The sequence below is a fragment of the Symphalangus syndactylus genome, chromosome 18, assembly GCF_028878055.3.
Source record: "Symphalangus syndactylus isolate Jambi chromosome 18, NHGRI_mSymSyn1-v2.1_pri, whole genome shotgun sequence".
NCBI classification, from domain to species: domain Eukaryota; kingdom Metazoa; phylum Chordata; class Mammalia; order Primates; family Hylobatidae; genus Symphalangus; species Symphalangus syndactylus.
The window spans coordinates 63,574,681-63,595,943 of NC_072440.2; the positions used below are offsets into that span (position 1 = coordinate 63,574,681).

At 48.3% G+C, this 21,263-nt stretch overlaps 2 gene segments (V, D, J or C); both read left to right on the top strand.

The window, feature by feature from the left end:
• The first annotated feature begins 231 nt into the window (after positions 1–231).
• Positions 232–21,141, top strand: LOC134733554 (immunoglobulin lambda variable 1-51-like). The segment is given in 3 exon segments: positions 232–962; positions 19,302–19,601; positions 21,065–21,141. Coding segments are annotated over 3 exon segments (426 nt in total).
• On the top strand, positions 8,329–9,078 carry LOC134733551 (immunoglobulin lambda variable 5-45-like). The segment is given in 2 exon segments: positions 8,329–8,425; positions 8,549–9,078. Coding segments are annotated over 2 exon segments (456 nt in total).
• Positions 21,142–21,263: the final 122 nt, after the last annotated feature.

The window sequence follows — 21,263 nt, forward strand, 5'->3', positions numbered from 1 at the left end:
AGTGGAGTAATAGACAATGCTGCATTCTGCTGGCAGCAATGTGTGATTCTGTGTAGGAAGCATTGCCAACCAGCAAAGCTCACCCAGGCTTGGTGTCCAGAGGATTTTGAGTGGTGGGGTGGGTGAGAGTGGGATCGTTATGCAGACCCTGTTGATCATCCTCGTGGCTCACTTGAGTTTCTACTCGATTGGAATTGACAATAAAACTTCAACCTTCAACCTTTGTCATTAAAAAAAAAATTGTCTAAAGTAAATTATTTAAAAAATTCTCACTTAAACCAGCTGTTTATCCAATATAAGGCTCAACAGAAATAGTTACATAAAGTTAGTAGGTCATTAAAACAATTTAGCCATTCAAATCATTCAAATAAAAATGAACATCATGTAACACTAAAATCAAATTATAGTCAGGGGCAGGATTTCAGCAACAGCAAGAGAAAGTAGTACAAATAGGAATGAGCAAAGAATAGACAAGTAATGGGTATGAATTGGCCTGGGAAATATTGTGGCAATGTCCAAAGATAAATCAATAGTTATTTGTGAAACAAGTGAAAAACAACACATTCTCAGTCCAGGAAAGCCACCAGGGGGCGGTCTGGGTCTCTTGGATTGTAAGAAGCTCAAGAGGTTCAAACTTAATGAACCCTGCACAGTTGCTCACTGACTCATGTAAATGTTAAAGCAGCTGCTTCCTCCCACGGGGCAAATCCACAGCACCCAACCTCCCTGGGCTGGCCCCTCACAGTGTAGCTGCTCTCAGGGCTGTGGACCCGGGTGGTGATAAAGGCAGTAAGGATTTGCATAAAGCAGCACACAACACACCCCCTCCATGCGGAGAGCTCAATAGGAGATAAAGAGCCATCAGAATCCAGCCCCAGCTCTGGCGCCAGGGGTCCCTTCCAGTATCAGCACCATGGCCTGGACTCTGCTCCTCCTCCAGTTCCTGCTCACTTGCTGCCCAGGTTAAGAGAGATTTCAAATACCAGCCTTTGAAGGGATCCTTGTGTCTCCCCTTCTAATTTCTAACCTGTGTCAGTTTTTTGTCTCAGGGTCCAATTCCCAGACTGTGGTGACTCAGGAGCCCTCACTGACTGTGTCCCCAGGAGGGACAGTCACTCTCACCTGTGCTTCCAGCACTGGAGCACTCACCAGTGGTCACTATCCAAACTGGTTCCACAGAAACCTGGGCAAGCCCCCAGGGCACTGATTTATGATACGAGCAACAAACACTCCTGGACCCCTGCCCGGTTCTCAGGCTCCCTCCTTGGGGGCAAAGCTGCCCTGACACTGTCAGGTGCACAACCCGAGGACGAGGCTGAGTGTTTCTGCTCGCTCTACTATAGCGGTGCTCAGCACAGTGACAGACTCATAAGAGGTACCAAGACATAAACCTCCCTTGGCCCTCATGATGTGGAGATTGTGTGATCAGACACGCCAGCCCTCAAGGCAGCCTACATGTGGACCAGCCATAGAAAGGGGAAGGAAAGGGTCTGAATTGATTCCTGTCCCTCCTTGTGCCCTGAAGTGGAGGAAATGTGAGAGTGATTTGCAGTAATTGAATCAGACAAAGCAAAAGTTATTTGTTTTATATTAAAAAAAAAAAAACAGAAACAGCAGGATCAGACCTAAAGGCTGAGTCTAAATGCATTTCCTCCAGAAAGAAGCTTCTTCAGACAAAGGGCTTTCTGAGCTAAGAGCGAAGAGAATAAACTCTCCATTTGTGTGTTATTAAAGTTTATTTTATTGAGTTACTTTCAAAGCAATACATGCCTATTACATAAAATCAAAAAGTATTAAAAGTCACCAAGTTCTCTGCTAAGCTACCTTATCCCAAGCAATCAGAATAAGTACTTTTCTTCATTTGGATGCATTTTTTAATTTCTGTTTTTAATATTTCTACAATGGTGATTAAACCTTGTGCTCATTCCTCCGGTTTGATCCACCTTTATGCTCTTGTCATTTAAAGTTAATGTAAGTAGTGTTCCATTTATTTAAAAGGATAAAATATTTTAATAGTTGATCATTGTATTTTGAACTGAGTACCAGTGAAGCATTCTAGCTTTTAGGTAATTCCAACTGTTTGCTAGTCAATGATGTTATATAATGTTATTATTATGACACTCCTCGTCATTTCTGTGGATTTTGTGAGGTCAGAGAAAATTTCTGCGCTTTTCAATGGAAAGCCTTGAGTACATTATTCCTGACTTCCCAATGCACAAAATAGAGAAACAAAAATTTCCTGCTCATATTAGTTGGAGCATAATAGATTCAGGTATGAGGAACAATTTATACCCCAAACTACATACAATGCCTTCAGGCATGTATTAGAAGAGTACTTCTCAAACTCTCTGATACCCTTAGTTCTGAAGAAGCTCAAAGTTGGCTAACTCTTTTACATTTATCTCTCTATTTTTTAACCTCAACCAGCACCTTCTCCTGATTCCTGGGGTTTTCTGCATTTCCAGTGAATCCAGTGAACCACACAAATAGACTAACTGATTATTCCCAAGCTCCAGCACTCTCCCTTATGTGCTGATCTAGTGAGGAATCAAATAGGAAGAGAGGCCCATAGATTTCTGGCAGCCTAGGAAGTGAGTTCATGGCTGATCTCAGCTTGCAAACCAGACATTTGTCTCCTTGTTTCCCTTTACTGTTCGTTGGGCCCAGCAGCTGTATCCTTCCAGGTTTCCTGGACAGTGATGGGCCACACTCTCCCAACTTCCAACCACCCGCTCCTCACAAAGAATAACCAGACTCAGCATCTTATGTGAGGGGCACAGCCAGGGGTCAGGATAGATTCGCATTAAGTCCCCTCCTCTAAGAGAGGCCAGGGAAGAGGGGCTGTTCCCCCTAATCCATGTGGCTCAGGAAGCAGAGCTCTAGAGACATCTCTACCATGGCCTGCACCCCCTCCTCCTCACCCTCCTCAGTCGCGGCACACGTGGCTGGAGACAAGGAGTCAGGGACTGGCACTGGCAGGACCAGGGCTCTGCCTTGCTCCCCTGGCTCACTGAGCTGCCTCCCTCAGCCTGTGTCTGTCTCCTGACTCTCAGTGCCCTGGGCAATCAGGGCTCATTTGGTAGACTGAGCCATCTGTCTGTGGCTAAACCAGCCACCATCTCCTGCACTGGAATCAGCAGCAGTAAGGTTCTTGGAATTGTGTACTGGTACCAACAATGAACAGGAAGTGCCTCCAAATTGCTGATTCATAGAAGTAAATATCTGCCCGCAGGGATCCAGGATGGACGCTCCGGCTATCAATCTTTCAAAGAGGCCTTCCTAAGCATCTCTGGGCTTTAGGCCGAGGACAAGGCTGATCACTCCTGTTGGCTTCAGACAGCCCCCTGGAGGTCCAAACAGTGCTGCAGTATGGGAAAGTGAGATGGGAACACACCAGGTCTTCTAGGAGCATGACCTTCCAACAGCACCCCCCAGAACCAGGACAGCTGGTCTGTTTACCATTTGTGTGGATGTTTCTTGGTGATACCCCTAACCAGAGCCCAAGACTCAGTTCGGGGACAGTGATCTAGGGAATACAGCTTTGTTCTCTCACAGCCAGCCCTCAGAGGAAGCCCTTAGCAACAGCATTGTCAGACTGCCTCAAAAAAAAAAAAATCAGAAAGTCTCTGATTCCAGGAACAGGCTGCCCTGGGGACAGACTCAAGATGAGTCAGGGGGAGCAGGGACAGAATCCAGCTGGGTCTGCCTCAGGCAGGTGCACTAACCCAAAGGTCTGTTCATCCTTATTGTCTACTAAACACCTACTATGTGCCAGTCTCAGGAGAGTGCTCAGGATACAGAGTTTACAAGACAGACAGGGTTCCTGTTTTTGCAGGGATAATGCTTCACAGAAGAGTGAGCACCAACAAGTAAATGAGAATGAGGCATATTGTGAGGTATACAAGGGTTGACATGGCCCAGAAGACAGTGAGCAATAAGAAGCCATTAGGAGGTTGTAAGCAAGGAAGACAGAGACTCTGCTTTGAGATTCAGGAGGCAAAGTCCAGCTTCTCTAAGGAAGATGAAAAGGGAGGGGACAGAGTGAAGGCAGATGGTCCAGTTAGGACATAGTGGCTTTGTACACATGAGAGACGAGGTTTCTGGCAAGTAATGTGGCAGCTGAGCTGGGAAGACTGTGTGTGACTCACGCCATGGAGAGAAGCACTAGAGGAAAGAGGACACTAGGTTGAGGCCCTGAGCTTGTCCGTGTGATGGAAACGTGACAACAGCCGGCAGCTGTGATCGAGTGTGTCACACTCTTCTTCTCTCTGGAAAGCTCACAGGACTCAGGACTCATTGCTGTCCTTCCCTCCTATTCAATAAGATTAATGTGAACCATCACTTTTCACACCTGAAAAGAGACCTGGTTACTTTCTTTTATATATATGTGTATATATATATCTATATATATAAAATATATATGCTGTTTTTAATATTATTCTGAATTATTTTATTATACTTTACGTTCTAGGGTACATATGCACAACATGCAGGTTGGTTACATGTGTGTATACATGTGCCATGTTGATGTGCTGCATTTAGCTCAGCGGTTACTTCACATGCGATCAAATCAACTCTCTGGTTACTTTCTATTGAGCAAAAGCCCCAAGGGTCAGGGCAGAGCATTGTAGAGCTCATGGGATGATGCCCTACACATTCAAGGGGCTGCTGTTAAAGCTCACAATCAAACCTCCCAGAGCTCTGTCAGAAACCATGAGAGGGGAGGTGTCAGTGCTGAAGTAGCTGATTTGGGAGCGCACTGATTTGTGGTATGTGCAGGTGCAGGAGACTGAGGACTGAGGCCCAGCACAGGAAAACGGCTCCCAAGGTGTCATTATGGGGCAGGGCGCTTGTAGCCTCCTCAGTGATAGGTGGGGGAAAGGTCAATTAAAAAGCTGGAGAGCAGTGGAAAGGCAGGATTCTGTGTCTGGGCAAGGAAAGGAGGTCCAGCCCCCGCCCAGGCATCCTTATTCACCCTTCTTTTTACCTTCCTTCTTCCTTGCCACCTGCCCAGGGCAGGCTTCCAGGGCTGTGGTGTCTCTGCTGCTCTTCCTCTGTCACAAAGAGAGCTGTAGGGAGGTTATCTGGTGGCAAAGCTATCTCCTCACACTCAGTTGTCTAGTTACCCTGAGGAATTCCTCTGGAGGATGGGAATGTTCTGTTTTACCTCTGACCTACAGTAAGATCTCAGCCATTAATGAGGCCAAGAAGAATGACCACATTCTGTTTACACAGGATTATTTATAACACACATAGTCAAATAACACCATCAAGTTCTGAGCATGTGAATCCATTCTTCAGAATTATAGAAATGCATGTCTCTCAGCTGTCAGCAATGGGCTTCAAATCCCCAGGGTGACTAATTGGTCAGGGTGGGATCAGCCACATGAAGAGGTTTCTTTACTGTTAGTGACTCTGTTCACTGTGTTTCCCCTGCTGAGATCCAACCTCCATGAGATTCTTCACTGTAGTTGTTGCTGTTTTCTGTCTTGTCATTGCTGTACCTACAGAGCCGAAAACACTGCCTAGCACTAAGGACAGGCTCAATACATGTTTGTTAAATATGGGAGTTCGCCTACATTGGGATTCCAAAAAGAGATACAGATCTGAGGTCAAGATAATAATTTTTTTAAAAATTCTGGATATTTTGTGTTTGAGATTCCAAGTTCATTCAATAGAAGATATTAAGTAAGAACTTTTGCCTTTGGATTTGGTTAGCAGGAGAAGGATATGGATATAAAAATACATATATATCACATATACCTCCCCATGGCCCAGAGACTTGAGAGCCCAGCTGGTCTCTGCAGCTGCCAGTCGCAGCCTCTGTTCACTCATTTATGGTCTGATTCCCATGGATCCATATATGCTGGATCCCACGGGTTCATGTGGAGAAAGTGGAGAGGATGTGATGGGCTTTCCCAGTCCTGCTTAAAGAAATCACAGGAAGCGAGTAGATCATAAAGCAAATTATTGGGACAGAAGTCCCTTGGGAGCAAATAAACTGCAGAATATGGGTGAATTGGGAAAATTTCTGGTAATATTTATACAACTAAGAAACTTTACATTAGATATCCTTCAACACAATATTCATTACAGAGCTTTAAATCAGCCATATGATCAATGCAATTCAAACATTAAACTCATCCACCAGAAGTCCCATAATAGACTTTGTTGAGGAAATTCTTGAACGAAGAATGATGGGTTTGTGAGCTCTGTGTCCACAGAAGAGATATTTCTGCACTAGGAGGACTGGGTAAAGACGATAAATAATTAGAAATGTAGGTGCCCATCTGGACTATATTCTAATCCAATATGAAATGCTGTGAGTCCTGCATCTGCAAATCTTAGCATTCATTGTACTTACTTCAATTTCCCAATTATTACAATAAATTAACTTTAGACATGGATGATCAAAAAAGTCAATTAGTGTGAGAATCCTTGAAATCTGTTGCTTTAATGCGCAAAAATTAGGGAACACTTCAAATGCATATATTGGTTAATTTATATACCAATGATATGATACCTCTTCATTGGTCTATTGTAAAAATCACCTAGCCAGGGGCTAAGTTGATTGGTAAAAGGTGTTGAAAAGTTAAACAACATGAACCACATTGATGATGGTCAAAGTTGGCTGAGGGGAACAAACAATTCATTAGAAAATTATCAGTATGTTTGTGTGACTCAAAAGTTTCCATGATAACCAGTGTTGAAAGTATCCTTGTTTATGATGAGATGGTTGTGTTCTGCTTTTAACAGGTGTACAATGTGGACAAAATGCAAGCTTACACTTTGATTTCAAGTAGAAGCCCATCTTCTCCCAATGGGCAGAGGAGAAGCTGGTGTGGAGGTCATGGAAAAGACAGGAGCTCAGGGTTTCCCAGGACAGAGGCGAGTGAGTCTGGAGCCCTCAAATTAAGAGGAGAGGCTGTGAGCTGGGCTGTGGGGGTGTGCAGGGGCCACAGTGTGAAGGGCATGCTGTGGAGGCCTCAGGGCTCAGGTTTTATAAAAATGAGGAGTTACTGAAGGGGTTTAAGCCAGGGAGTGCCTTCCCTGCCTCATCTGAATGAGACAGATCTCTCCAAATGCCCTGAGGAGAGAGTGCCTGAGGAAAGTGAGTGATCCTGATTCTGGATTACTCACTAAAGCACCTTGTGAGTCTAGAAATTCAGGGGCCATTTGCACAGTTAGCACAAGAGTAGACGTGGTACTTTGAGAAGTGATGGTCTCTGCCTTTGCCTCCTCAGACATTCAACTCACTTGCAAGAGAACTTTGAGGGCAAAATACATACTGATCTTTCTAATAAACTGAAAACATCCAACCAAAAAATACATGTGGCAATATCACATTACAAAGAAATAGTATAACATCTAGGACAAATTCTTGACCAAAAAATATGACACAACTGTGCAGACAATGACAAGTTTTACTTAGGGAGATAATGGCTAACTTCATTAAATAGAGAAATACATCATTCTTCACTGATAAAGGTATGTCTACCAAATCTATTAATTATATTACTAAATTGAGTCATGTCCCTATAAAACGTATGAAACCATTGCATATATAACTTTTCCTAAATTGCTGCCTTTAACATGTCAAGAATTTTTTTATTTTTCCTGGAAAAGTCTCATTATTCACCGTCCTTTTGAATAGCCCCAAGCTGCCCTTCAACCCAGCTCCTTAGCTGATCTCTTTTCCATAATGCCCACCCTAATGGCACATGTGGGCAATTAGATTTTTCTAGAACACTCTGTGGTGGTGCTGACACCTGTAAAAGTTATATATGTACATGTCTGCACATCCCACAGACCAAGACTACTACTGGGAGTGAGAAATCACAGTAGTAATTCATAGCATAATAGAAGTGTCTAGGAATCAGATCAAGGATATGCGAATCCAGACAGTGACAGTGACTGGGGAATGGCAGAGACCAGCTGGGTTTTGAAGTCTCTGAGCCATGGGAAAGTGTGTGTCCTGGGACCAGCGTCGGATGTTGTGGGGCTGCCCTGTGGTTGCTACACAGCTGTTCAGTAAGGACCATTCACTCAAAGAAATCCAGGCCTTGGGTCTGGGCCCCGTGCTCACTGATGGGGACTCGGCAGCTGTGTCCCCTCTGGCCTGGCAGAGTTCCCTGAGCAGGGACCTGTATATGGTCTCAACAGGTGCTTCCTCCCAGGGCCTTGCAAGAAGAAAAGCAAACCTTCCTCCCGCTCAGTCTGCAGAGAGAGCTGAGCTGCATCCCCAGGTCTCAAGGAGGGGCTGGGCAGTCCCTGGGTGGAAACACATTTGCACGAGCAGCCCCTCCTCTGCAGAGGGTGGGAAGAAAAGGAGGCCTGGGGCAGCCCAGTCCCACTGCGGGGTAAGAGGCTGTGTCCACCATGGCCTGGACTCCTCTCCTCTTCCTGCTCCTCTCTCACTGCACAGGTAGGAAAAGGCCTCAGAGACCAGGGTCAGCCACACAGCCTGATTCTGACTCTTCTGGCATAGATCCCTGAAAAACTTTACCCTCCATTCTGCCTTATCACTCATAAATGCCTGTGTTTCTAGGTTCCCTCTCGCAGCCTGTGCTGACTCAGCCAAGCTCCCTCTCAGCATCTCCTGGAGCATCAGCCAGACTCACCTGCACCTTTAGCGGTGGCATCATTGTTGGTGGCTACCACATATTCTGGTACCAGCAGAAGCCAGGGAGTCCTCCCCGGTATCTCCTGAGGTACAAATCGGACTCAGATAAGCACCAGGGCTCTGGAGTCCCCAGCCGCTTCTCTGGATCCAAAGATGCTTCGGCCAATGCAGGGATTTTACTCATCTCCGGGCTCCAGTCTGAGGATGAGGCTGACTATTACTGTGTGATTTGGCACAGCAGTGGTGCTTCTCACAGTGACACACACAGATGGGGAACTGGGACGAAAACCTCGCCCTGCTCTCACTCTTGTTCTGTGACAATTTTCAAATTGTGAAAATAACTTGCCTATTTACAAAGTGTATTTGGAAGTACTCTCTTGTGGTAACAGGCTTTTCTCTCAATTTCCCATTCATAGTTTTTGAAGTCTGAGTAAAACAAAACCAAACCAAACCACCAGATGACATCACAATGTTGGCCGCTTGTCCGTATGTGCTAAAACCAGTGCCTGTGGAGCTGGGCCTTTTTCTCCTGAAAGAAGCAAAATGCGCCTTTTCTAGCTCACATTGTAGTCAGAGCCTGGGCACACTCTAGCAGGTAAACAGTCTCCTGCCTCATGGATTTGGCTTTCCCAGGGTTCAAACCAGAGACCTCCCATTTCATTTCCAGTAGTCTGTGCTCAGGGCTGTCCAAGGCTCACTGTGTCCCAGGAACAAAGCACTAAAATGTAAAATGCTTCAAGAGGACACAGGTCAGGGAGGAATTCCAGACATAAAGCTGGCCTGGCCCAGTCCCGGGTACCTGCATTTCAGTTTCAATGTCAGGAGAGCAGATGAGGTGTGGGGGTAACTGGATCTGAGGCCAGCAAATCACTCTGTAGGACATGGGAGAATAAATGGGTGGCGGAGGGGCTCCATAATGGCTTAGACAAAGCTGAGGCTGCTCCTGGGCCACTGGTATTAGGTTCCATGGATGAAACTTTCCTCCAGCTCATCCCACTCAGAATCACGGGAACTTCTGAGGGTGGTTTTCCTGAACTCTTGGGGCCTGACTGTGTTGTTTTCTCTTCTCTTACACCACTAGTGCTTTCACTGAGTCAGGGTCTAGTCAGTGCAATATCTGGGTACAGAAACTGCCCAATATTTGCTTCAAGTGACTTCTCCCCATGAAACTCTAGAGGAGGCCTACATATTGATGTCACCTTTTCCTGCATGGGGAGCAGCAGAAGCATTGGGCAGTCCCATGGAAATGGCTACTGAGGGCTCCCAGGGAGTATCCCTATATTTGTGACCCAGGACAACAGTGATGGACTTTCAGGGGTCCCAGCCTGATTCCCCTGCTCTGGCTTTGTCCACATCGCCTCCTTGACCAGCTCTGGACTGCAGGCTGAGGACAAGGCTGATTATAAGTGTCACACAGTGGCATCCAGACTCCATCTCACCAAAAGCTCCTGATCCATGGAGAAGTGAAAGAAAGATTTGTCCCCAACTCCTCCTGTCTTCCCCATCCCTCCTTTATCCTTGCCTGTGACCAACACCATTTCATGCCAAGGCTTCTGCTGTCACTTTTACTGAAAGTAGAGCATGGCTTCAGTGAAAAGAACTCCTTTGCTTACTGGCTCCCCAATGCAAACAGAATCAATTTGTTTCTAGAAGCAAAAGGAGCAGGCCACACACGGGGTGGATGAGGTGGGGATGACAAGAAAGAAGAATCCAGCCTGTGTGACCGTGTGACCGAGAGACCCAGGTACCCTCTGCCTGGCCCTATAGGTGTCATCTCCTTTTGGTGCAGGTATGCTGGCCATTTACTGAGCTCTGAGACTGCTGGGGAGACGACGAGAAAGGAGAATCCAGCCTGTGTGACCCAGAGACCCATATGTGAGAGTGGAAGTCTGACACTTAAGGAAACATGGAATCAGCATTCGGAAAGCTCTGGCTCTGTCTTGGCCTATGGCTGGTATAGAAGGGAAGGAAGAGAGACGCTCAGCCTTGGGTGGCCCAGGCACCTCTGTCCTGTCAAGAGGCAGAGCTCTCTGCAACGTGGGCTTTCTGCCTCTGTAGAAAGCCTTCTTAGGGAGGCTGCAATCTGAGGATGATGTAAAAAAAGTTATTTATAGTGAGCAGGGGATGGTTTATGGGGGAATGAGGCAAGAGGTGTGGGGTCAGATGTGGTAAGGAGGGTGCAGCCTGAAGAAGAGACCGCTTTTGGGATCCTTATGAGGAGGAGTCCCAGGGCCCAGAATGGTAACAAATAGAAGACCTGGAAGGACCTGGGCCCTGGAAACGCAGAGGCTCAGGGGCTTGGGTCTGTTCTTGAGGGTTCCTGGAGAGGATGATAAAAAAATCTATGGTCAGTGACCTCTGTTCAGTGCTCCCAGTCCCAGCTGCTGCCGCTTACAGAGCCTCTCGGTGTCCAGGTTTCTCTCCTGAAGTCGCTTTCTCAGCACCGCCCCCAGGAGCAGGTTCACCTTCTGTGCCCAGAGTGGGGCTTACACAGCTGAGTGGAAAAGACAAGATTTACAGGAATGTCCTATGTCTGCCCATTGTGTAGGGGGTGGGTGAACAGTTGTGGGCATTTGAGCTCCTCTAGGGACCTGAAAGAGCAGAGGTGCTCCCCAAGACCTGGACTCCTTACTTCACCCTCCTCCCATCACTCTCCTCACTGCAGCTATGGCCAGGTGAGGGCTCAGGGCTACTTGAGGACCTTGCACAGCCCAGGGCCTCCATCCCAGGCATTGTCTCCAAACTCTGTAAGGGCTGCCTCTGAAACTTTAGAAACGTTTATTTCTATGTCCCCAGGACAGGGTTAGAGAGCACTGACCCCATTTCTTGCAAGCTGCTCATCAGCTGTCAGGGCCCCAGTGAGGAGAAGAAAGAGTTAGAAATCAGGAATGTACCCAGGGCTCCCCTCTCTCCTCTCTCCCAGCCACCACCTGGCTTCTTCTAGCCACAGAAATAAAGAGGAGGTGGCCACAGAGGGCAAGAGAAGGGCCAGGCAATATCCAAGGCAGCAGAGCCAGACAGTCCCCCCGGATGGTGTGGGGAGGTGCTGGAGGTGTCTGGGACCAGGGAATAGTGAGGACACTCTTACTAAAATGAGGAGGGGTGGCAGAAACTTGAGGCCTAGATGGTGAACCAGATCTCCTGAACCATCTACTCATTTTTTCTTCTATTGCAGCCTGGGTAAGAATAGGACAAAAAAGTCTTTGAGGGGGTTTTTTTCCTCAGCTAAGAATCCTTAGAGGATTAACTCAGGAGTTCAGGGGAGACTGAGCCTCGCTCAGAGTTTGGGGCTTTCAAGGGAATTGGATAGAAGTGAAGTTCCCAGACTCTGGCATCTAAGACATAGGCCCCCTTAGCAAGCCCAGCACTGACGCCAAAATGGAAGATGGCTGATAGATAAGTCTAGAAAGGCCTAGATGAGATAATCCTGGGGATTAGTCCTAAATCTAGAAAGAGAAATGGGTTGTATGATATAAAGCAGAATGAGTATTAGATCTTGAATCTGAAGACTTGGGCTTGAAGTCAGACATGGTGGTGCACATCTGTAGTCCCAAGTTTTTGGAAGGCTCAGACAGAAGGATCACTTACACCCAGGAGTTTGAAGTTACAGTGAGCTGTGATGACGCCACTGCACTCCAGCCTGGGTGACAGAGTGACACTTTGTCTCTAAACAAATAAACAAACAATCATCCGGGTTTACGTCCTGGCATTTACTGGCCATGTGGCCTTGGGCAACCCAAGTTTTCTTTCTTTATTTCCTCACTTGAAAAGTGGAGATAGTGATGGAAATACCCACTTAGTAAAGGTGTTGGGAAGATAAAATGGGATTAATACAAAGTCACTCCATTGCTATTAGGAGACTGAAGCTTACAGATTGGAGGCCAGAGTGCTTGAGGGGCTTGAGGAACTGAGAACACCCAATCTGGAGGCCAGACTGGTAGAGAGATGCTTGGGACAGCCCGAAGCCATAAAGGGCCTGAATCTGGGAGAGCGCCAGGGCCAGGAGGCACCAGGGCTGCTGGGGAGGGGCAGGGGCTACAAAACAATTAATTAATTAATTGTACCTGGTGTTTACATTGTTCTAGAATTTATTCCTCAGATGGGCAAATATTTTCACTTACCTTCCTACCTATCTGTCTGTCTGCAATCTGTCAGTGAGGGCCTGAGAGGAAGGGGAAGGCACAGAGGCAGAGGCTGGGCCTGAGGGCAGGTCCCAGTCATCTGGAAGCAGGCTCTGGTTAGCCAGAGAGGGAAAAGAGGGAGTAGCTCCTGGTGTCTTAGAGGCAAGCACTGCGCTGTCCCTGCTGGTCTTCTGCTCTGCAGTCCCTAGGGGAGGCTCCTCAGGGAGGCTGAGTTCCAGGACTGTCTTGTAAACCACACAGTGAGCCGGGCAGGTGAGTCCAGGGCATGAGGGCTGTGTGGAGACCTGAGACTCAGATGCTTAGTGATATGGACACTGCCCAACTCCATCCTATATGGAGAGGATAAAGTGGATAGTGAAGAAAGCCAGATACTCAGGCCTGTGTGGGCTTCAGACAGCAGAGGGTGCTGTGGGCTGACTCTGAGGCCTGTGCTGTGGATCCCAGATGGGAACCACCTGCTAGGCCTAGGCTGGAGCCCTCTGCCTCTGCTCACGGGGACCAGCAGCTGTGTCCTTACAGGTCCTTAGGGAGCCACAGAACAGCTCCACTCAGGTCCACCCCATCCCAGGCTCAGCTTTCTAGGCAAGGGTCAGAGTCAGGGCCTAGGGTGGGGCTTGGCCAGCCCAGGAGAGGAGGCTGGTGTGCATGAAGAGACCTTCCTTCATCCTGGGTTGTGGGAGAAAATAACAGGGACTGGGGCAGCTCAAGCCCAGCCGAGCGTCATCGGGATGCAGAGCTGTGTGTGGGTCCCCACCATGGCCTGAGCTCCTCCCTTTCTCCCCCTTCTCATTCACTGCACAGGTGACTAGGGCTAGGGATCAGAGCTGCGGGTGAATGGAACGAGGACCCTGCATGCTGCCCTCTCCACTGACCCACCTCTCTCATCCTGTGTTATTCCAAGTGTCAAGGTTCTGGGCCCGGTCTGTGCTGACTCAGTGGTGTGAAGTGTTCGTGTGGGTGGGGCAAACGGCCACCATCTATCGCACTGGAAACAGAAGCAAGGCTGGGGGTGGGCCTGTGTCCTGGTACCAGCAGTGCCCCCAGACTCCTCATCTATGACAGCAGTCATCGGTCTGCACAGGTCTGAGCCCAGTTCTCGGGTCCCAGGTTGGGGATCATGGCCTCCCTGGGCGTCTCTTGGCTCCAGGCAGAGAACGAGGCTGATTCTTATGCTCATCTTGAGCCACAAGCTTCCACGATTATGCAGTGCTGCGGGCCAGTGGGGAGCTGGGAGGAAAACCTTCTGTCTCCCCAGTAATGTGTCTGCCCTGTTCAGCCTCCACCCCTTCAGCACAAGTTTCTGGGGAGGAAGGATCGAAGCCTGGGTGAGAAAAAGGGTCAAGACTGGCTTTAGGACCTGGAGCCCCCTGCTGAGGGGGCCTTTATGGGCAAGAAGGCTGGGGGAGTTCCTGTTTATTTTCACAATGGAAACAGACACCAGCTCCCCAGCCTTGTTCAAAGGCATCACAGGACCTTTTCCTCTCCAGATGGCAAGGGGGAGAATCTCCCTCTGAGATACATGAGAAGTCTCTTCCCATGACCTGTCCCGTCACCTGGATGAATTTGTATTTGGAAACCAAATGACTCCCCAGTGCCAGGCATTACATCCTCACAGAAAACCTTCCAGAATGAGCAAGATCTTCCCTCCCTGACCCACTGGCCAGGAATCCCTGACATCAGGATGGCTGGACTAGATCACTCATGCCATCTCCCCTGACACCATCATGGTTACTGGGAGGACTCTCTGATTAATTTGGGCCACAGAGTGCCTGTCCCTGGCATTGCAGTTGGGGGTGCTTACAGGCTAAGTTTATGGCTGGGTGATCTAGGGTCTAGAAAGGAGAGGAACAGAACAGAAGATCTGCCTACATGGCCCCCTGTGTGCATCACTCTGCCCTCCACCTTTATCCTAAGTTCATGATGGGTGATGTCTCGTCGAGACTGCCCAGGTGGAACCTGGCAGTTCCAGGTGTGTCCTCATCTCACAATGCTTCATCTTGGGCTCCCTGACCTTTCTGATATTCCTTTCACTGATTAATTTCAGGCCAGGACACAGCCATGCCCATACAGGAGGCAGCGATCTCAGAATCAGGCAGTCTCCGGAGAGACAGAAAACAGATAAACACCCTCCTCTTGGCCTCCTAAGCCCAGAGGAGTTAAAGAAATGAAAGGAATTCAAGAAGAAACATAAGTGGTCACTGCCCACCATCACCTGGGCACCTGTTCTCCACCTGCCCCTCTCTCAGTGAGGACCAGACTCAGAGGCCTAGAGAAACATGTCTTCATCTGTTCATACCGTGGGATGCCTCCTTCTGCGCTCATCCCAAGACTGCTGTTCCCCCAGGTTACCTGTGTTGCAGCTGAGAGTCTTCTCAGCTCTAACTGAACTCTCCCGGTTTACTTAAATCTTAGATTCTCCTTCTCAGTATCCTTCTAGGAAGTTCTGTCTCTACCCAATAATATCATGCCATTTCCTCAGGTCTAGAGCCATTTGATTTCCAAACTTCTATACTCACACTTACGTTCTCATTCTCTGTCATGGCTCATTTACTACTCAGTAGCTAATGAGGCCAACCATGTTATCTACAGCCCATTGACATGAAAAATGGGGAGGAGAGGGTTCCTTAGATAAATACAGGGTTAGCAAAGAAAAGGTTCAGTAACTCTTAGGAATCACTTCAGGATACAAGAAAATTCATTCCAGAGCTTCAAGAGTTTACAACTCAAAAACAAGAGCAGCAATGCATTAGGTGGTGAATCTTCTTGGCCTTCTCAATGAATAACCTCAGAAATGGTCAGAGCATACATTTCAAAAAGGTAAGCGTATGACTTTCACAAACATGTAGTATTCACATATGTCAACAATTTTAATTGGCTTATATATTTTGGAGAAAAACAGTATGATGGTAAATAAAAGAAATGTTAAAAAGCTTTTAAATCTCAGTGCTTATAGTCCACCAGGATAGCACCTGTGAAGGAAATTTTCGTGTTGAAGATACACCATCTTTTAGAATAATAGCAACATAGCTATGAATTTGTCTTCTCATCTCACAATCTAGAAATTGAAATCACCACATTTATATGAAATATCTAGAAAAAAACCTGTACATTTGGACATTCCCACCTACCACCACCCATCCATTCTCTCCTAAAGTGGAATCCCTCTGCCCCCATTCTGCTCCTCTCCACACATCTGCCTGCTGACATGTGGCTCCTCCCTGCCTTCCTTTCCAGATCCCCAGCAGATTGGGCCCACCAGGAGAACAAGCTCTTGGACTTGGGAAACAAAAGTGCATCTTTTTGGACCTCTGAGGACTTGCCCTGCCAGGGTCTCTTTCTGGATCACAATCCCTCTGTTCCTGGGCATCCCCTTTTTGCTGGACCCTGTTATTCATCTCTCTGTTACTCCATCTAGGTCTACTCTGTGGACTTCCCTCCATCTTCACCTGAACCCCAGGAATCTTCAAGTCATGCCAATATTCCCTCAGTTCTCCTGAAATGCCTCGTTTTCGCTTCTCCTGAGATCCCACCAAGTCATCCCTTCTCAGACCCCTGAGTGTAGCAGGGGCCTCTCTGGTCTCTTTGCTTCAATTATAAATGAGGAGAATGGGAGGTCCTCTTTACCGCTCCTACCCCAGTGTTGCCATCAGGGTCAGCTTCACGAGGCAGGGATGAGGCTGTCTAGATCAACACGGCATTGCCAACCTTGAGCTCTGTGCTCAGCGCAAGGTAGGCACTCAGTAACTATTTGAGAAAAACCTACATTTCATCACACTGGCCTCATTATACTGAACCCAGGATGGGGCTGAACTGGGAGAGCCAGCGGTAGAAATGTTCCTCTCTCTGCTTTCAGGCTAAGAACTGATGGGACGTCCATCAGAGAGAGCATCCCTTGGCAGAAAGGGGGCCATGGGCAGCCTTGTCCTCTATGAGAGACACTGCTCAGCCTGGGGGAACCTCTGTTCATGAAGGTGGGAGAAAAAGATGAACAAAATTCACTGCGAATGTCTATGCGTCATCACAGAGGAGGCAATGACAAGAAAATAGGAAGTGCAAGCCCAGTTACAATTCGTTTCTACTTCAAAGAAATAAAATTTAATATGCCTGGTGTGTTATGTAAACACAACAAACATTTTTTAAAAACTATAAAAATATTTAAAGTAACATGGCTTACAATAAATAGGAACATTTCAAATAATGACACTCTTGAAATGCAGTCCTAAAATACAGCATACATTTTATTCCAGTTACATATCTTGACTGGTTTTATTTAAATGTCTATATTAGATATCACTACTTCATTGTGGATTTTTGTTTGTTTGTTCGTTTGCTGTTTTCAAGATGGAGTCTTGCTCTGTCACCCAGGCTGGAGTGCAGTGGCACAATCTCGACTCGTTGCAACCTCCAACTCCCAGGTTCAAGCGATTCTCCTGCCTCAGCCTCCCATGCAGCTGGGACCACAGGCACACACCACCATGCCTGGCTAAATTTTGTGTTTTTAGTAGAGATGGGGTTTCTTTCTTTCTTTCTTTCTTTCTTTCTTTCTTTCTTTCTTTCTTTCTTTCTTTCTTTCTTCTTTCTTTCTTTTTTGAGACGGAGTCTCCCTCTGTGGCCAGGCTGAAGTGCAGTGGTGCAATCTCGGCTCACTGCAACCTCCGCCTCCAGGGTTCAAGTGATTGTCCTGCCTTAGCCTCCCAAGTAGCTGGGACTACAGGTGCACTCCACCATGCTCAGCTTATTTTTGTATTTTTAATTGAGACAGGGTTTCGGTTTCACCATGTTGGCCAGGATGGTCTTGATCTCTTGACCTCGTGATTCGCCCTCCCTTGGCCTCCCGAAGTGCTGGGATTACAGGCATGAGCCACTACGCCCGGCCCAAGATGGGATTTCATCATGTTGACCAGGCTGGTCTCAAACTCCTGATCTCAACCTCGGCCTCCCAAAGTGCTGGGATTACAGGCGTGAGCCACTGTGCCCGGCCTAGTCCATTGTTTAAATGGTGCATTTAAAACCTCATGGTACTACAACTGCCTGGTGACAAGTTCACCAGAGTAAAGAACATAACTATCCTGCTGTTCTTCAACCACATGGGATTCTCCAAACAAAGATTTGTGGAGTCCAAGGTGTATCATACCAGAACTCTTGCAGTCATGTATACAATCTGTTTCATTTTTCTTTTTAATAAATGGGGTTATGTTTTTTCTTCAGCTTATTGTTTTTAATGTATCATATTCTAGATGTCATTACACGTCAAAGACGAATAATTTCTGTTATCTTTAAGACATGCCCAAAACACTCATCACTGAATTTGAACCATATTACTTCCTAAACATTCTAGTTGAAATGGTTGATCCTAAAAGCTACCACATGTGAGGCTCACCTGAGTACAGACTATGGTCAAAACAAGCTAAAGTTTTAATTCTTCTCATCTTCAAATACTGAGCACATTTTGTTTTCTCTTAAGCAAAACACTGCAAAGTCATTTGCCGGGATCCCCTGCAGACTGGCATTCAGTGATGGAGAACGGACTCCTAGGTGAGATCCCTGGTCACAGGATCCCGGTGACTATGACTGCAAGTCTGGAAAGGAAGAGAGAAGACAAAGATTTACCAGAATAACCATCTGAGAATGTGCCCCGGGCGTCCTGGAGGGAAGAGCTCCCTATCAACCCAGCACTGCAGAATCCACAGAAGAAGGAGAGCTCCGGCCACCAGCGAGGAGCCACAGGAGAGGAGAGGACCCAGTGTCCCCACAGGTGAGGAAATGAGTCCACGGGGCTGGTCAGTGCTCTCGATTTTATTCTGACATAACAGGACTTTGTGTAGTCACCACCTGACTCCTATATTGTGAACAGCCAGGGAGCCACGGACAGATTCATCCCTGAGGAACCCAGTAGAACGTGAAGTCTTCCCTGGGCTCAGGAAAAAAAGACCCAGGGAGCTGCCTGGCCTTGCTCTGATGGAGAGGGCAGTGGACAGAACAACGGGGAGTGAGGGGTGCCTCTGAGATGCTCTGGTCACCTTGTCACACAAAGGTGTTGTACAATGTCGCACCATGGACACTACGGGGCGCCTGCGTACCATTCCTGAGAAGATTGGGTGTGATGAGAGCAGGAGCAGCGCCACCTGTCCTGCTTGGTGCCCTATGCTTAGGACTCACCGATGTGAAGTCTCCGCCCCCTGGGACCACACGGCCCCACCCCTGACATCCTTAGGCAGAGAAGCTTTACCCAGGGCCCAGGGTGGGATCAGGAAGCTGGAGGGTCTGATTTGCATGGATGGACCCTCCTTCTCTCAGAGTATAAAGAGGGGCAGGGAGAGACTTGGGGAAGCTCTGCTTCAGCTGTGAGCACAGAAGGCAGGACTCGGGACAATCTTCATCATGACCTGCTCCCCTCTCCTCCTCGCCCTTCTCATTCACTGCACAGGTGCCCAGACCCAGGGTCAGGGGAGGGGTCCTGGAAGCTCATGAGGCCCTGCTTTCTCCTTCTCTCTCTAGAGCAAGAATCACCATGTCTGTGTTTCTCCCACTTCCAGGGTCCTGGGCCCAGTCTGCGCTGACGCAGCCGCCCTCAGTGTCTGCGGCCCCAGGACAGAAGGTCACCATCTCCTGCTCTGGAAGCAGCTCCGATATCGGGAATTATGCAGTATCATGGTACCAGCAGCTCCCAGGAACAGCCCCCAAACTCCTCATCTATGAAAATAATAAGCGACCCTCAGGGATTTTTGACCGATTCTCTGGCTCCAAGTCTGGCACGTCAGCCTCCCTGGGCATCACTGGACTCCAGACTGGGGATGAGGCCAATTATTACTGCTTAGCCTGGGATAGCAGCCTGAGTGCTTGCACAGTGCTCCAGGCCGATGGGGAACTGAGACAAGAACCCTCTTCCTCCTCCGCCAGGAGGGTGAGCGCCGGCAGCTGCTGCTCATGCCTGACCTGTAGCTTCTGCTGCTGCAGCTTCCCCCCATGGGCCTCGGGGCAGCCAGGCCCCTGCCTAGGAGTAGAGGCTCCACCACTTTTGTCCTCAGAGTCAGGAACAGGGACCCCAGGAAACAGAATATCCTGCTCCTGCAGCTTGGGACACAAGGGTCTCTGCACTGAAATCGTGGGTTGAGGGGGCAGGTCCAACTGTGTCTTCACAGACCTTCCTGTGTCTGCCCATGGTGTGGGGAGGGCAGAGGGGGTGTGGGCTTTTGAGCATCACTAGAGGCCTGAGGGAGCAGAGGTGCTCCCCAAGACCTGGACTCCTTCCCTCGCCCTCCTCCCATCACTCTCCTCACCGCAGCTACGGCCAGGTGAGGGCTCAGGGCTACTTGAGGACCTTGCTCAGCCTGGGGCCTCCATCCCAGGCATTGTCTCCAAACTCTGTAAGGGCTGCCTCTGAATCTGTGGAAACACTTATTTCTATATGCCCAGGACTGGGTTAGAGGGCACCAACCCCACCCCTTGCAAACTGCTCCTCACCTCTCAGTTCCCCAATGAGGAGAAGAAAGAGTCAGACATCAGAAGCCTACCCAAGGCTCCCCTCTCTCCTCTCTCCTCTCTCCCAGTCTCCCCCTGGCTTCCTCCTTCCACAGAAATAAAGAGGAGGCAGCCACAGAGGGCAAGGGGAGGCCCAGGCATTATACCAGGCAGCAGAGCCAGCCAGTCCCCCTAGATGATGGAGGGAGGTGGTGAAGGTGTCTGGAACCAGAAAATAGTGAGGACCCTCTCACTAAATTGAGGAGGGGTGGCAGAAACTGAGGGTCAGATGGTGGACCAGATCTCCTAAGCCATCTTCTCATTTCTTCTTGTGTTCCAGTTTGGGTAAGAATAGGATTAAAAAAAGTCTGAAGAGGTTCCTTTCCTCAGATAAGAATTCATTGAGGATTATTGCCCACTCAGGCATTGAGGGGAGGCTGAGCCTCATTCTCGGGCCAAAAGAATTGGGGGCTTTCAAGGGAATTTGATTGTACTGAAGCTCCCAGACTCCGACATCTAAGACTTATGCCCTCGTACCAGAGCCCAGCACTGATACCAAAATAGATGAAGGCTGATAGATAATCCTAGAATATTCTAGCTGACACTGACTTGTGGAAAAGAGAATCAAGTTAAAATATTGATGTGATAAGGTGGCATCGCAGAGTGAGGAGAGGAGAGCTTGGGTGGGGGAGGGTAGAGGAGCCATTAGAGGATTGGACAAGGAGGACACAGAATCTGAGGTACGTTTGTGAGGAAAACTCCAGATGCTTCAGAGAAGATGGAAAAGGAGGTAGGCAGTGTGAAGGCCGTGGGACCAGCTCTGGTCACCGGGTGAGAGTGGTCAGATTTAGCACCAGTGTCTGGGGAGGAGGGACTGAAGCCCGGGGAAGGGGAGAGGCTCAAGGCTGGCCTTAGGACCTGAGTGGGGCACAGTGATCACAGTGTTGGGGGGTCCTTCAAGTGCAAGGAGGATGCAGGAAGGCTTGAGCTCATTGTCACAATGAAAACTTAGAGAACAGGTCCCCAGCCTTGTTCAA